The 17,764-nt window shown below is 44.5% G+C and overlaps 1 protein-coding gene across 1 annotated transcript; it reads left to right on the top strand.

The window, feature by feature from the left end:
- Positions 1–10,514: 10,514 nt before the first annotated feature.
- On the top strand, positions 10,515–17,364 carry LOC119159899 (uncharacterized). The gene is made up of 2 exons (XM_037412707.2): positions 10,515–10,624; positions 16,413–17,364. Exons 1-2 carry the CDS (start codon positions 10,613–10,615, stop codon positions 16,878–16,880), a joined length of 480 nt encoding a protein of 159 aa, XP_037268604.2. The 5' UTR covers positions 10,515–10,612; the 3' UTR covers positions 16,881–17,364.
- The last annotated feature ends 400 nt before the right edge of the window (positions 17,365–17,764 follow it).

The raw sequence follows: 17,764 nt of genomic DNA, 5'->3' as shown, positions 1-17,764 counted from the left end.
CCTTTAACTACTCCGCGCCCTTAGGTTTAGAACTTCCTAAAATGCCCGCTAGCTGTATCTTCTGTATCTTCTCTTGATTGTCCTGTTTTACCTATTTTGCCTACTCATTAATATATCACAACAGAACGCTTTGAAAAATGCACAACGGCCAACAACTTCGAAAACTGTCTTTTGTTTTTATCGTACTTCCCACAGTTGAAGTTCCCTTGGATGAACAAGTCGCGTTCATCAAGGAAGGAAGAAATAGTTATTACAAGGCTGCGTTGTCGAGTCACCTCATTGAACTTTTACTTTCACAAATCGGGTTTGGCACAGTCACCTTTGTGCCTTCACTGTTATGAGAGTGAAAATTTTGAGCACTTCTTTTTGTCATGCAGAAAATTCAAAAGTCAAAGGAAAAACAACTAGTAGAAGAACTTCTACGAAAACTAGACTTAAACTTGACACTTCCGGTGATTCTTTCATTTAGCGCAATGATATTTGGTTTCACCCACAGGAGTGTTTTCACCGCTGTTACAAATTTCTTACGAGAATCTTAAATAACGGAATGCTAACATAGATAAATTAAGTTGTTTTATGTACAGCCTTTCTTTCTTTTCTTGTGTGTTTATATGTTGTTCTTTTCAAGGTTTTTGTTTGTTTGTTTAGAAGTCTAACACCTTTAAATTATAAACTTTATTACCTAAGGAATTCAAGTCTTCCTTTCAAGAAGTGAATTAATTTAAAGCAAGGCACCGTCTCATTCTAGGCCTATCCCCCTAGGTGGGTTGCGCCAACTTGTTGAAGAACCAACCAACGAACCAACGTCATCACTCCTTGGCCAATCCTCATGAGCAGGTATGAGCCATATTTTAGGGGTCATCATCATCAAAATCATCATTGTTAGGTTTCTGGCCTCAGTGCACAAATTTTGGCAAGTTCCCTAATTTAAGATGCAAAGATTCTTATGGTCGAGCTCAAGCCACATTTACTACGCATGCGTGTCCCCTCTCTCTTTTCTCATGCTCCCTCTCTCGCGCCTCGCCCTGCCGACGCAGCCAGCGTCTGCTAGACAACGCTCGCTGCCCCTTTTGTATCAACCCTCCCAGCGGCGCTTGCATTCCCACCGTGCATGCGCGCCCCATACTCCTCCTACGCTCCCGCTTTGTAACCTCGCAACGAGACAGCATCTACTAGTCAGCACTCGCTGCCTCGTCCCTCTACGTGACGTTTACACCCCCACAGGCGTCAGACTCTGGAGTTTTGCGGACACGCTGCGCCACTTGTCGACGCAGTTTTGAGCAGTGCAAAGCGTGACTTCCTTGCACAGTTTGCTGCGCAACCATGTGCAACTGCAGTGTACGAACCAACGACTGAGCGAAAATTTAGTATTTGCGCATTGAGCACATAGAAAAAAAACTGCGAGTTTCTCTCCGCAAGTCGGGTGCATCACCGAACTCCCATAAAGTTCTTGCGGGTTCACTCTCCACTGAGTCGCCCCACCGTGGTGGTCTAGGAGCTAAGATACTCGGTTGCTGACCCGCTGGTCGCGAGTTCAAATCCCAGCTGCGGCGGCTGCATTTCCGATGGAGGCGGAAATGTTGTAGGCTCGTGTGCTCAGATTTGGGTGCAGGTTAAAGAACCCTAGGTGGTCGAAATTTCCGGAGCCCTCCACTACTGCGTCTCTCATAATCTTATGGTGGTTTTGGGATGTGAAACCCCACATATCAAATAATCAATCAAATGCAACTGAGTCACCAGAACGACGGCGAAAACAAGAGCAGACGCAACAGCTCCGCGCTCTACAAAAAAAAACCAAAAAACCAAGTCGACGCTATTCTTGCGTTCTGAATTACCATGGACGTTAAGAACTTCAGTATTGCTGATTTGCGTAGCTTTCGCGAAGGAGAATGGGGAGAGCGCTGGATATGGGCCGTCGCGAACATGCTGGGTAAGCGAATGATTCGCGTTCCCCAGCCCGTCACCAGAAAAAGTGTGATGATGCAGGTGATATGACAGTGCGTCCGATCGTTACCACGGACAAGCGTGGTAACATTGATTGTGAAGCTTAACAGAGCATCTGACTGTGGTGCGCACCGTGCAACATTAAACAGGTGACGCGCGTGATATACATTGCAAAAGTCGCACCCACCGATAATCTGAAGTGGTCGCCACTTCATTGCGCATGCTTTAAAAGGTACGTCACACAGGTTAATCGTGAGATGAATGTGACCACAATGAGGTTTTTTTTTTTTTTTGCCGTTGGTCTTCGCAATTGCTGGAGCTATCTTGGAGGCCTCGGTTGTGCCTTTCGTTCTTCACTAAAAAAATAGACACGCATGTATCCCCATTTGCTTTACATAGAAACGGAAGAGAACCGTCAACAGAACCATCTAGCAACAGTTAAACGCACAGAAACGGAGAGATCAATAGAGAATGCAACTGCAAAGACTAAAATTGTCGGGCCCGTCTAGACCTGATGAAGCGAGCTTCATACCATCATAAAATAGATCGCTTTGGTATGCACTTCATCGCATAGGCATCATGTATAGGCCAAACTTTAGCGCATTTAGGCTTTAAGGTACGCACGTCTGAGTGCTTGCCTCGAACTAGATGTCATGTGATGCTCGCTTGCACCTAAATTGCAGCACACTGAAATAACTCAAACAGCTTTAGCGTAACTGCAGTTTGCTTTGATGATCTTCCTACTTTTCTGGAGCGAGGTTCGATTGACGAAATAAGCTTGTAAGGTCCTTTATTTTCTCAAACCGCACCTTAAGACCAACAAAACAGGAGGTTCTATGCATGTTTTCTTGTGGACGGCTCTCTTTGACCTACCCATTTATGCCCGGTGCGTCAATGGGGGCACTGGTGGATGGATGGATGGATGGATGAATATGGCTGTACCCTTTAGATCGGGCGGTGGCTAGCGCCACCAAGCCGTAATACCTAATGAACCAAAAACTAGATTTATTTTTTTAAAAAAGTAAGTTTGAGAATTTGTGATTTGCAGTGAAGAGTGTAATTCTCACTCGTGCCTTGGCTTTAGCCACCAATCAGACAACCTCCTTTTAGTTAAGTCTACCCGCTTAAAGTCTATTTTGCCCTCCCGGTCCCTAAATTCCTGTGCTTTGAAAAACTCTGCGCCATCATCCTGAACTACAGGGTGAAGCCCTTTACAGAGCACTATCAAGTGTTCGGCAGTTTCTTCTTCCTCTCCACGCGCACTGCATACTGTGTCTACCCCTTCATATTTGGCCCGATATGTCTTGGTTCGCAGTACTCCCGTCCTGGCCTCAAACAGTAGAGAACTACCCCGAGTATTATCATAGATCCTTTCCTTGGCAATTTCCTGCTTAAAAGTTTGATAGATCTCTAGTGCGGACTTTTTAATCATGCCCATTTTCCATATGTCAGTCTCCGTTTCCTTCACTTTCTTCTTAACCGATAGTTCTTTTTGGTTTGGCCACCTGCTCTTTTCTAAGTATTTACCAGTCGATTTCCTGGTTCGCTTCCTCCATTTTGTATCGACATTCTTCATGTACAACTAGCTGAAAACCTTCCTAGCCCAACGCTCCTCCCCTATTTCTCTCAATCGCTTCTCAAATTTTATCTTGCTGCTATCTTCCCTGCCCTCAAATGATGTCCATCCCATATCACCTTGTACTCCCTGATTTGGTGTGTTCCCGTAAACTCCTAAAGCAAGCCTACCTATTTCACGTCGCTTAATTTCTAATCTTGCTTGAACTTCTGATCTCATGCACAAGACCGCATTGCCGAACGTCAGCCCAGGAACCATGACCCCTTTCCATAATACTCTCACAACATCATACCTATTGTAATTCCACAGTGCCCTAATTTTCATCACTGCTGCATTCCTGTTACCTTTAGTCGTCACGTATATTTCGTGTTCCTTCAGGTACTCGGTCCCATTGCTTATCTATGCGCCTAGATATTTGTATTTATCTGTTATCTCTAGCGTGACCCCCTGTATTCTAAGCTCACTACCTTCGTTGTCATTGAAAATTATGACTGCTGATTTTTTCTTACTGAATCTGAAATCTAACTTATCTCCCTCATTACCGCAGATGTCCATCAATCTCTGCAAATCTTCCTTGTTGTTGGCCATTAGCACTATATCATCTGCGTACATTAATGCTGGTAGTGCCTGATCAATAAGTTTTCCTTCTTTGACTAAGGAGAGGTTGAAGCCCAGCCCACTTCCCTCTAATTTGGCCTCTAATCCTTGCAGGTACATCATGAATAATAAGGGTGACAGGGGACATCCCTGCCTAAGCCCCCGTTTTACCTCTTCAGGCTTGGATACCTGTTTTTCACACTTTATAACTACCTTGTTACCTTTATAGATATCCTATAAAATATTAGTGACTACATGTTCCACGCCTAGTGTGTCCAGTATTCCCCACAATTCCTCTTGAAACACGCTATCGTACGCTCCCTTGATATCCAAAAAATGATAGCCACAGGGGCCTGTGTTCCTTTTCTGCCATTTCGATGCACTGCGTCAGTGAGAACAGATTGTCTTCCAACCTCCTGCGTTTCCGAAACCCATTCTGCAGTTACCCCAGCACCCCCTCATCCTCTATCCATGCCTGCAGTCTTTCCTTTATAATCTGCATGGCCAGCCTGTAGACCACTAATGTCACTGTTATAGGATGGTAGTTGTTTATGTCAGCTTTGTCCCCCTTTCCTTTATAGATCATGCTGATCCTGTTAAGTTTCATCCATCGGGAACTTCACCATCGATTATTATTTTGCTCACTGCCTCTCTCAAAGGCTGCTTAGACATCGGACCTAACGTCTTTATCAGCATAATTGGAATGCCATCTGGGCCTGTTGATGTACTACTAGGAACCCTTTTCTCAGCCCCTCCCCACTCTCGTTGTGAAAATGGAGCCATTGCACCACTTGATTCGTCCTTGTCTATTGTGGTGCATAAAGTACTTCTTTGTTGAAATTTTTTTGTCACCCTTGTTCTTATATATTCAATAGCTTCGTCCCCTTCTAGCCTAGCACCTTGGGCTGTAGTTATAAAACTCTGCTCTAGGTTCTTCTCATTTCTTAGGGAGTTTAGGTGGTTCCAAAATTTCTGAAGGCAGCGTTTTTCGCAGCGCCACCTGGGGAGAGTCTGACGTCTACGGCGCACGCACAAGCCATGACCCTCTTCTCCTATGCTCCCCCTCCTCTCGCCTCGGAAGGCTCACTCAGGCCACGTCTGCTAGCGACTTTCTTGATTTTAAACGCCGACTGCACAGCACAACTTTTAACTGATCACCTGCGTATTATCATCATCATCAGTCTGACTACGTCCACTGCAGGACAAAGGCCTCTCCCATGTTCCGCCAGTTAACCCGGTCCTGTGCTTGCTGCTGCCAATTTATATCCGGAAACTTCTTAATCTCATCTGCCCACCTAACCTTCTGTCTCCCCCTAACCAGGTTCCCTTCTCTGGGAATCCAGTTAGTTACCCTTAATGACCAGTGGTTATCCTGTCTAAGCGCTACATGCCCGGCCCATGTCCATTTACTCTTATTTATTTCAACTGTGATATCCTTAACCCTCGTTTGTCCCCTAACCCACTCTGCTCTCTTCTTGTCTCTTAAGGTTATACCTACCATTTTTCTTTCCCTTGCTCGCTGCATTGTCTTCAATTCAAGCTGAACCCTCTTTGTAAGTCTCCAGGTTTCTGCACCGTAGCTAAGTACCGGCCAGATACAGCTGTTATATACCTTCCTCTTGCGGGATAATGGCAATGTACCTGTCATAGTTTGAGAGTGCTTGCCAGATGTGCTCCACCCCATTCTTTTTCTTCTAGTTACTTCAATCTCGTGGTTTGGCTCCGCGGTTATTACCTGCCCTAAGTAGACATAGTCTTTACAACTTCAAGTGCACTATTACCCATCTTTAAGCGTTGCTCCTTTCCGAGGTTGTTGTACATTACTTTCGCTTTCTGCAGATTAATTTTAAGACCCACCTTTCTGCTCTCCTTGTCTAACTCCGTAATCATGAGTTGCAATTCGTCCCCTGAGTTACTCAGCAATGCAATGTCATCGGCGAAGCGCAGGTTACTAAGGTATTCTCCATTAACTCTTATCCCTGACTGTTCCCATTCTAGGCTTCTGAAAACCTCCTGTAAGCACGCGGTAAATAGCATTAGGGAGATTGCGCCCCCTGCCTTACACCCTTCTTGATTGGTATTCTGTTGCTTTCTTTATGAAGCACTATGGTAGCAGTTGATCCCCTGTAAATTTCTTCCAGAATGTTTACATATACTTCATCTACGCCCTGATTTCGCAGTGTCTTCATGACGGCTGATAATTCTACTGAATCAAATGCCTTCTCGTAATCTATGAAGGCTATGTATAGTGGATGGTTATACTCTGAGCATTTCTCTATTACCTGATTGATAGTATGAATGTGGTCAATTGTTGAGTAGCCTGTTCGAAATCCTGCTTGTTCCTTCGGTTGATTGAATTCTAATGTTTTCTTTACTCTGTTAGCAATTACTTTTGTAAATAGCTTGTATACTACAGAGAGCAAGCTGATTGGCCTGTGATTCTTTAAGTCCTTGTCATCTCCTTTCTTATGTATTAAGATGATATTAGCGTTCTTCCAAGACTCTGGTACTCTTCCAGTCAGGAGACACCTCGTAAACAGGGTGGAAAGTTTTTCTAACACAATCTGTCCTCCATCTTTCAGCAGATCTGATGTTACCTGATCCTCACCAGCAGCTTTGCCTCTTTGCATGCTCTCCAAAGCTTTTCTGACTTCTTTTATTATTATTGGTTGGGTGTCGTCTGGGTTACTGCTAGTTCTTATAGTATTAAGGTCGTGGTTGTCTCGGCTACTGTACAGATCTCTTTAAAACTTCTCCGCTATTTTAACTATCCTATCCATATTGGTAGTTATTTTGCCTTCTTTATCCCTTAGTTTATACATCCGACTTTTGCCTATCCCAAGTTTTCTCTTCACTGCTCAGACGCTTCCTCCGTTTTTCAGAGCGTATTCAATTCTCTCCATGATATACCTTCTTACATTGCATACCTTACGTCTAATAATCAACTTCGAAAGCTCTGCCAGTTCTATTTTGTCTGTGGTACTTGACACTTTCATGATTTGACGCTTCTTAATTAGGTTCTTTGTTTCCTGGGAAAGCTTGCCAGTGTCCTGTCTAACTACCCGGCCTCCAACTTCCACTGCACACTCCGTAATGATACTCGTCAGATTATCATTCATTGTATCTACGCTAAGGTTGGTTTCCTCACTAAGAGCCGAGTTCCTGTTCTGCAGCGACACTCTGAATCCCTTTACTTCCCCTCTCAGTGCTAGCTCATTGATTGGCTTCTTGCGTACCAGTTTCTGTCGTTCCTTCTTCGTGTCTATGCGAATTCGAGACCGTAGCATTCTATGGTCACTGCATCGTACCTTGCCAACCACTTCCACATCCTGCACAATTCCTGGATGTGCACTCATTATAAAGTCTATTTCGTTCTTATTTTCGCCATTAGCGCTCCTCCATGTCCATTTGCGGTTTTCTCGTTTTCGGTAGAAGGTATTCAAAATCCGTTAATTATTGCGTTCTGCAAATTCTACTAGTAGCTCTCCTCTGGCGTTTCTAGTGCCGATGCCATAATCTCCTACTGTCTGGTCTCCAGCCTGCTGCTTCCCTCCCTTTGCATTAAAGTCTCCCATCAGTATAGTATACTTTGTTTTTACTTTACTCATTGCCGATTCCACGTCTTCATAAAAGCTTTCAACTGAAGTGTCATCATGGCTGGATGTAGGCGCGTAAGCCAGTACCACCTTCATCTTGTATCTTTTATTCAGTTTTATTACGATACCTACCACCCTTTCATTAATGCTATAGTATTCCTCTATGTTGCCAGCTATGTTTCTGTGAATTGTGAACCCCACTTCCAGTTTTCTTCTGTCTGCCAAGCCCGATAGCAAAGGACGTGCCCATTCTGTAGCACAGTATAGGCCTCATCTGTCCTCCTAACCTCACTGAGCCCTATTATATCCCATTTAACAACCTCTAGCTTCTCGAATAGTACAGCTAGACTTCCCTCACTAGATAAGGTTCTAGCGTTAAACGTTGCCAAGTTCAGGTTCCAATGGCGGCCTGTCCGGATCCAGAGATTCTTAGCACCCTCTGCTGCGTTGCAGATCTGACCACCGCCGTGGTCAGTTGCTTCGCAGCTGCTGGGGACTGAGGGCCGTGAGTTATTTGACGTATGCATGTGGGAGGTAGTGACCAGATACTGCACCAGAGTGGCCAATCCTTCTCTTGTGAGGGAATGCGTTCCCGGTGGTGGTTACCGGTGAGGCCGCACCCCAGGCCTCTTAATGCAGTTCCATCAACACGCGGATTTTTTTTAAAAATCCGGTTGGAAAACGAGTATGAGTCATATTGATGTAATTTTTTGTCAAATGCTTGCAGTGGAGCCAACATTACCTTTAGAGGCCTTATTGGCAGCAACAAGATGCAGAGACCTCGAGCAATTCACACACACGCAGTCATTATACTAGAAGCTTTGATGCCACGTTTCAATCGCTGTACATTCTGCATCATCCCCCAGCAGCGCTTGTTCAACTGTGTGCTCTTAACGCTGCATCATCAACATCCGATAGTCACTAATCACCCAAAACAATTCACCTGTGTATATAGGTACTGAATCTTGATCCACAAGGTAGTGTTGGTGTAAGATTGCTCTTTTGCGTTGTTGAACAATCAAAATTCTCATCCTGCATGTGAACTAAAAATGGACTGCTGGTTCCTGTGTCCAATGAGAGCCGTATGTCCCTCATTGTCCATTAGCAGCGATTGGTATGTTACAGCAGGAAACAGCGGTCTATTACTGCGTGCTTTGCGCTTTCCCAGGTTTCTCTCCTGTGCTACGCTGCGATGAGTGCTTGCGTCAACGCCGTAGCCCCTGTAGGCGTTAGCGCCCGCTGCCTCGCATCCACACATGGTTTCTCTATAGGAGGAGATGGTGTAATATTTTCAATATCACACCGAAAATTCAATTGCTTCGCGATGCTGCTCGTCACTTGTTTCATTTTGTTTACGGACTAATGAAAGGCTGCCTTGTCTCATCTCCAGCGCTTCTGTAAATTGTAAATTGTAAATGTAAATTGTCTGCTCACTACACTAAATTTGCAAGATACTTCCTTTTGTTGTATTTGATCTGGTATTTATTGCTCATCAATCAGGCCAGACCAAGTGCAGATTTTAGGCAAAAATACTTGTAGTTGTGGTAAATTTCGAAGCTTATTTTCTGTGTTACAATGTTGTGACTTTCTTCACATCCACGAAACTTTGGACATGTGTCATCCATTCGGCAAGAACACTAGACTTCGAATGAAATAGTATATATCAAGAAAAAATGAAAATATACGTCTTCGTGGAGCTTGAGTGCAGTCCCTCGAGGGTTATATTGTCCATGGCTCTCGCTTCGTGCAATTAACCGAGTGCCTGGCAGTAACTTTTCGATGATACATAGTTCAGTTCCTAAGTGAATGGTTATATGCGTGGATGTTACTGAGAGAGTCAATAAAAACTTTATAAATTTCTCTTCCAACCGGAATAAAACCCGAGCGTAGAACAAAATTTGATGATTCAGTATGGTTGAAATCAGGGCTTGTTAGTACACACCGTCGACGAAAAGGGCGCTGGATGAACAGCAACACTTTCATCTAGTGTCCTGTCAGTTATGAGACGGGATGAAGAACTGTAGTTTACGACGAATTTATATTCAAGTGCATATGTCATGCGGTGCTTCTTTGTTTTCAGATAATTTGAGCAAGCGATTGCTGAAATAAGCGCTATACATTTTAACTTAACCCGTCTTGTGTGTCCTCTTTCTGTGTCTGTTCATCCTGTGCTATTTTCATTCACAATCGAGCCAAACTGGCACTGAACCTGACCAAGAGCTGTAGTTTTTTTGTTGTTCAGGACCTCGTTGCACGACCCTATCAGTTTCTGGGCCACTTGCTGCTATTGCCTCCCCCAACGCCACCCACGTTCCGCGTGGTTTGCTGTCCCGGTTACGTCCTCATATACTGGCAAATATTTTCGATATTTTCACAGATCACTTTCTTGAATCATCCAACCATCCGCACCCACTTTTCGTTCTTCCGGATTCGCTCAAACATAGCGCGTGCATAAGGACGCACAATCGATGCAACCATGCGTTCATATCAGGTGGTGGTGCCTTGCGGGCGGGCTTGAGCTCAGATCGAAGGGCCTTCGTGGCGTACTGTCGCACTTTGTGCTAGCGAACGTGAGCTTTTGTTTCCGCTTTTATCTCTTTAGAGAGCAGCAGAGCACGGACCGCGGAAACGCCCTGCAGTGCGATCCAGTGACACGGTAGCAGCCGTTCTATATTTTCCTCTTTTTGCGTTTGCTTTTATTGCAACTCTTACAGCGCTAGTGTGATAACGTCTCCAAGTATACGTGACAAAAGCCCTACCCCGAAAAACGCGTGTTTGGTGCTCGTGCAGCCAGCCAGTCGCCGGTATAAAAGAGATGCAGCACTGGCGGGGAAGCTAAGGTATCGACTCTGCACTGGTAGTAGCAGCAGACGTGCAAGCAGCCACAGCATCCGGAGCCATGAACGCCCTGGTAAGTGCGATTTCTTAAAATATCAGAGGCATACATCCTGGTATTCAAACTAGTTTCCACGCCATGGTGGTATAGTGGGTACGGCACTCGACTGCTAACCAGAAGGTTGCGGGAACGAATCCGTGTTGCGGCTGCAGCAGTTCCGATGGAGGCGAAAATGCTTGAGGCCAGTGTGCTTAGATTTAGGCGCACATTCAAAAGCCCCAAGTGGTTGAAATTTTTGTAGGTCTCCACTACTTCACCTCGCATGAACATATCTAGGTTTTAAGAGTTTAAAACTCCGTTGTAATATTAAAAAATGTTTAAGTGTTTTGGGCACATGCATTCTGGACGCATAAAGCGTCCTTTGGCAAGTAATATAGAAACGCGTCATGTGGTTGTGCTTATGATGCAGATATCTTCATTTAGTGAAGAGTATAGTGAAAAGTATATAAAAGAGAATTCTATGCAACCACCTCAATTTTTGTGCCAAAGATTGCTGCGAAGTGTTTCGCACTAACTGTGGCTTGATTTTTTCACATTCGTCCACGCGTTTCGTTTGTTAAGCAAGAAAACTCGAGTGTGGCGCACATATCTAAAACTTGCGAGAATTGTTGCTGTTACAGTGTATGCAATCAAATGTAATTTCGCCGTGCAACAGTAAAATGTACACTTTAAACGCATAGCTTATGTTGGTGAGTGGCAGAAAACATGCTCGCACTCTAAAAAGAAGTGGCAACTGTGCTAAGCAGCAGTTTCCTTCTACACTGTGGCACACATCCTTCCCAAGATTTCTAAATTGTTCCTAAATGCGTGCATTGTAGCGCCGTGTTACATTCATACGCGTGGCTTGTATTCGGATGACTGTCGACAGTACCCAGAAATTTGTAAATGGTTGCCAAATATTTTCAACTCGGTGAAATTTTGTGTTCTTTCCTTTGCCTCATGATCGTGTTTCACGTGTTGCTTCAAAATTAGAAAAAAAAACAGATCGTTGTAGTTGTTTCTTTGCCAGGTTAAAAAAAAAGCATAATGATTAGCCACATCTGCATCCTCGTATGCGTTCGTCTGACGCATTCAACACATGATGGTTGAGGGAACTGGAAGCGCGGGGGTAAACACAGACACAAAACAAAGAGGGGGCACAAAGCATGAGCGCTCAACTAACAACTGGTTTATTCTCACGTTCGATGCACATATAGGTACACAAGGATGCGCATGTCAACAGCAATACAATTATAGTGTGAGTAGCAAGCCTGACGTTCATTCGAAGCACTTGTCTACGAATTATCAATATAGTTAAACTCACAGTCAAGTAGTGATAATGACGGATGGCTAATACGATGATTCTTATTTCTAAAATAAACCAGATGTTAGTTGAGCGCTCGTGCTGCGTGCCTCCTCTTTGCTTTGTGTGTGTTTACCCCCACGCTCCTAGTTCGCTGAACCATCATGAATTACCAACTAGCCCACCTTTCAATTTTATTGCATTCAACACAATCACAAGAGGTCGACGCATTAAACACAATCTGAAATTACGTTACTGAAAGCAATGAAAATCATCTTTCGCGTACGTTCCTGGCCAGGATAGGTAAGTTGCCTCCCCAAAAGTGTTTAAATAATAATGCAATAGCTTTAAAGGGCTCAATTAAGAGAAATTCTGACAACGGCGTCAGTGTCGTTGCAGGCATCGTTGGTTGTGAGCAACAAATTATCTTGTTCATGAATAATAAATTCAGAACTATGCACATAGAAAACGTATAAAAGTTTCCGTGTCCGAAACGAGCAGTGAAACCAGTTCGGTTGCGTAACAAGAAGGTGCTCAACCACACAGCGACGCAATTTCTTAGAAATAAAGGGGTAGAAAAAGCAGCAAGAATAACTTTCATGCTTTAAGAACACACGGGACTTGCATACATGTGTCACCGCAATAATACTGCCTCGTACAAGCGTACATTCATGGCCACGTCGATGTGGAGCACGCGAGCAGCCGTTTTTCACTCTGTGGGGCAAAACCTTGAGTAAGTATTAGGCTCTGACGTGATCAGCCTGACAAATAGGCCACACATGCTCCTGTTCAGAGCTCGAAACTGTATCAGAGTTTTGACCCGAAGAGGCAAACCCGGATTCTCGCGCGCTCTACACAGATGTGGCCGCGTCTGTACATTGCCTTCGGACGTTAGAGAATGTGATTTTCAATACGACTTCATTGTTTACTGTCGGCACCTCGTTAGGAGAAGGCAAATAAGTTACTGTGCGGATTACTGTAAGAGCACGTAGTGGGTACGCATAGCAGGTTCGAATACATCTAACGCGCATAGCTGCTCGTGGTTTAACGGATGCCACCCAATTCATAGAATGCAGCAGTTTGCGAAATTTTCACTGAATCAAGCCAATTTCAACTATATCGATTGCAATAAAGTAATTTACAATACAAGCGTCCTTAACATCGTATGATAAAGGCCCCGCCGCGGTGGTCTAGTGGCTAAGGTACTCGGCTGCTGACCCGCAGGGCGCGGGTTCGAATCTCGGCTGCGGCGGCTGCATTTCCGATGGAGGCGGAAATGTTGTAGGCCCATGTGCTCAGATTTGGGTGCACGTTAAAGAACCCCACGTGGTCTAAATTTCCGTAGCCCTCCACTACGGCGTCTCTCATAATCATATAGTGGTTTTGGGACGTTAAACCCCACATATCAATCAATCATCGTATAATAAAGAATTTATAGACTAAGTGTTTAAAGTCCGCACCTTGAACAACATATGGCTATCACATTCATATGTTAAAGGCGAAGCTTGTGCGTTCCCCCCTCCTCCATATTCTAATTTATTTATAGAGAAGGCTGAGCAATACTGCGAAGTGTTATCAGTTGATTTATCATTATTTACTACCCAGTCTTCAGCAAATTGTTTCAGAGTGAGCAGCAGCTATTATATTTGATAGCGTGCTTCAAATACAACGATGTGCAAAAAAGTACTGGCAAATCTTGATTATTAAAATATATCTGCCACGTATTTAAAATACAAAAGAGCCAATATTATTAATATCTAGCGCTTAACACCCAGAAGCCAAGACAGGACAATGAAACACGCCATAGCGGCAAGCTCTGCAAATTTCGACCACCTGTTGTTTTTTAACGCGCACTGCCATCGTATAGTGCTCGGGCCTCTCAAATTTCGTTTTCCATTGAAACAATGTTCACGCGGCCGGAATCAAACGAGCGACCTTCGAGTCAGCAGCCGGAGCTGGGAGAGACAAGCAGAATACCTGATAAGAGGCCACATTGAACGGATTCAGTTGGCTATATTCGAAAATCTGCATGCGAAGAGTGCGAAGCAGGTGCAAGTTATCTCCCAACACTATATAGGAAATGTAGTATTTTGCTGGACTATATAAAAAATCACTGACTATTCTATACACACACCGAAAAGAAGCCCACTGGCTGAAACAGGATTAACGTTCACTCATGAACTATCTCAAGACAATGATTTACAATCTTGAAACTTGAAGCAGTGGCTAAACATTACTAATTCGCGCCTACTGTGCAGCGTACGTGGTGTAACCGAGCTCCTGCCTTGTGAACAAGCTCAAATTGTGCATCATGCGTGGGGGCGGCTCGTACTTGGCTTATAATACATTTCGTGAACCTTGCCACCGCAATGTCAGACGCTGCTGTCCACCAAGTTATGCTTTCTTTCGATAGTAATATTAGAGCTACAGTTGACGAACTTCTCCGGGTTAGCATTTTACATCATCGCAACAGTCACCAACTTGAGCTGCCTGGAGAGGTGTTGCCATTCAGCAACATAACGCGCAACGAGGAGAGCACATGAATGAGCAGCTGTGTCCTACTTCATCCCAGAGAAATTGTGGTTCTAGGTGGTCTCCGAATGCGTCTTAATCGGAGCTGTTGGACGATGTTGTGCACGCCGAACAATAGGTTGCAAATATAGTAAGACTATAGAGCATAGTGCAGTTCTGGAAAGCGGCGCAGCATCAGTGTGCCGAAAATGTAGCCAAGACAAGGTCTAGCCGCTCGTGCCACTGCAAGCGGTAGCCAGCAATAAGTTGTCATTTAAGGGTTCCGCGCTGTACCACGAAAGTTTTAAAACAGAAAGGGAAAACAATACTGCCACAAAGGCACCAAGAATAAGAGTCCATCATTTAACGCCATGATTCGGACTAAGGCCCTTTGAACGGGAAGCCGACATTCTAATCCTCTTTTACTTTACCACTTCGGTGGCGCTGCGCACAACTCCTAAATGACGAGAGGATGCAGGCTACCGAACACAGAGCAGAAGCGTCTAGATCCTATTGAGGCTTCATTTTTCGAAGCTTGTTTCAAGCTTGTGTTAGTGCACTCTAGTACGGCTGTTGCGGCGTAGACACCATTATACTGAGCGTCTGCTAATCGCTGCTTTCATTGCTTACATACTCTGCATTAACGGGACCGAAAGTTTAGCTCAATTTCCAGTTTTTGTTGATTGATATAGTGGGTGTACCGTCCTGAAACCACCGTATGATTATAAGGAACGCCTTTTTAGAGGTCTCTGGAAGTTTTTACTACCTGGGTTCTTTCACGTGTATCGAAAGCTAGGCACACGGGCCTACAGCATTTTCGCCTCCATCGATAATGCAGCTGCCGCAAGCAGGGATACGATCCCGCGACCTGTGGGTCATCAGCCGAGTACCTTAGCCGCTAGATCACTCCAGTGGCGATTTGCGGTTTTGCTAGCTTTTGTGTCCCAAGAGGAAGGTACTGCTAGGTTAAGTTTCTGTTTCTGTGTTACGTTCCATGCGTACTTAAAATTGTTCCCTAGTTTGCCGAGTGTTTTGGTTATCAGGCCCATGAAAAGAGCATATCCGTACATAGAATTAACATTATCTTAGCATGGTAAAAAAATAACCGTAGTTGGCCATTCAGAAACTGCTCTATATAAATGCCATCACTGGACAGTTGGCCTCGTGTCTTGATCAATGCACCCGCAACTAAGTATTATAGGCGGCTGATGAACGCAAAAGGGAGTAATACTATGACCAGCGTCCGACAAGTTCATAACAGTGTACCGTTGACAAAAAAAAAAGATAGCTCAGTGGATGTATCCTCTGAAAGAGGAATGAGTAGTGCTCTCTTCAAAGCCCCATGCACCGCATCATGGACAATACGATTCAACCAACTTCACTCCACGGACATCGCTTTCTCTGTTATTGTGTGAGGCATTTTTTGTTTATTCATATTTTTTCTGGTCGCGCGTGATAGCTTCCATCTCTGACAGTCAACTACCGACCAGCGAAAAAGTATTTCTCGTGACATGACTATTACACCACATCGGTAGATGTGATCCCAATGTTCTGACTTAGCTGCCAATGTGGCAAGGAATTGATTTCATAATTCAATACTGTCTGACGACATCCCTGTACCAAATAGTTTTCTGGTATAAGAACCACAACAATCGCACCTTATCACGCCCGCATTAAATTATATTTTTCATTTGGGCATTGCTCTTATAGGCTATTTTATCTTTGCATCACAAAGCACGATAAGTCACACAATCATCCTTTAGGATCCTATATCATTAAAAAAATTGTCACAAAGTTGCAAGCTCAAACCAGTTTTGCGCTCATAAGCCTGCTTTTTCAGCGTCTTTTTTTTCTTTTCGAAGATAGAGCCCTTTAGCCAACATATTGTTGGTGGCCGTTCCATATAATTGATGCAGAACTGTCATAGCGTATCATAATACTGTTTTGAATTGTATTTGAGTACTACGTTTCTCTCAAATGCGATATTAAACATTGTTCTACTCTGTGCAGAGCATCGCCCTCGTTCTCTGTGCCGCCCTGGCCAGTGCTATGGCTGGCGGAGTGCTTGGTGGTTATGGCCTCGGCTACGGTCTGGGCGGCTACGGTCTTGGCGGCTACGGCCTCGGCAGCTACGGTCTCGGTGGCTACGGTTATGGTGGCCTAGGCTACGGAGGACTAGGTTACGGTGGCTATGGCCTCGGGGGAGGTTACGGCCTGAGTGGTGTCGGTGTCGGCAGCAGCGTGGCACTCCTGAGTGGGGGACCTGCCTTTGCCAAGGCTGTGGCTGGACCAGCCTTCCTGGTGAGAACGGTTCACCACGTCAACAAGGTCAGCGGCGGTGGAGCCCTCCTCGCCCACTCTGGCCTCGGTGGAGGATATGGATACGGTGGTCTCGGCTACGGTGGTCTCGGATATGGTGGTCTTGGATATGGTGGTTATGGTGGATACGGATACGGCGGTTACAGCTACAAGGGATAAATTCGATACATTTGTTTATTACTCCTTTACAGGGTACGCTGTGAATTTATCTTAGTTTAACGTACCCTGTTTTTTTTTTCGTACGCGCGGAGCTACGCAGCACCAGGTTGCCCGAATTTTAAGCATGCGTCAAGTGTGTCGGTCTTTGGCCACTTAAGCATACTTTGCTTAGCTCGCAGTTGTGATCCTCATTCGCTTCAAGTTGCGTTCGCAGAAGTTCTAGCGTCATGTTGTAAAAACTGTTATGACAGCGTCAACAGTGACCGATCAGCCAGATAAATCCACAGCGAAAAATTCCTCAATGCGATCGTATCGCCTAAGGTCCCGTTGCGTGCTGCTGTTATCATTTGTATATTTCTGTTGCATAGACATCTCAATGTGGAGCCGCACACTAGCTGTTCGATCAAAGAAATTTGTACAGAAGGCCGCTTACGGGCTGTTTGCATTGTCTTCATGCTTCAGAATAAATGTCACTCGAATCGAATCGCTGGCCATGTCTCGTGATTTATATTGCTAACAACTTCATCTTTTCCTTCCTTCTGCTTTCAACCACGTATACGAGTAATGTTCTATATATTCGATGGGTAATACTCAAGTAGCGAGGCAAAGAAGTGCGATATTAAAGTGCAAAAAATAATTTTGACAAAACTGGTAACCAGGTACTTGAGTGAGATTTGCACTGTCAGATGCAATATGACTATCAACAAGCATAATTATTAAACCAGGCACTTGAGGGAGATTTGCACTGTGACATGCAATATGATTATTAAGAAGCATAATTGGTGAAATGCTCAGTATTGCACACTACGTAGGTAGATATTGAATACGAATGGTAGCTGATGTGTGAATACCGCACACAGCGAAAAATATATCATGAAATTCTT

Source organism: Rhipicephalus microplus, chromosome 3 (assembly GCF_043290135.1).
Source record: "Rhipicephalus microplus isolate Deutch F79 chromosome 3, USDA_Rmic, whole genome shotgun sequence".
Taxonomy (NCBI): domain Eukaryota; kingdom Metazoa; phylum Arthropoda; class Arachnida; order Ixodida; family Ixodidae; genus Rhipicephalus; species Rhipicephalus microplus.
Note: the sequence above shows the minus strand (reverse complement) of the source record. Positions and strands in the feature narration are given on the sequence as shown.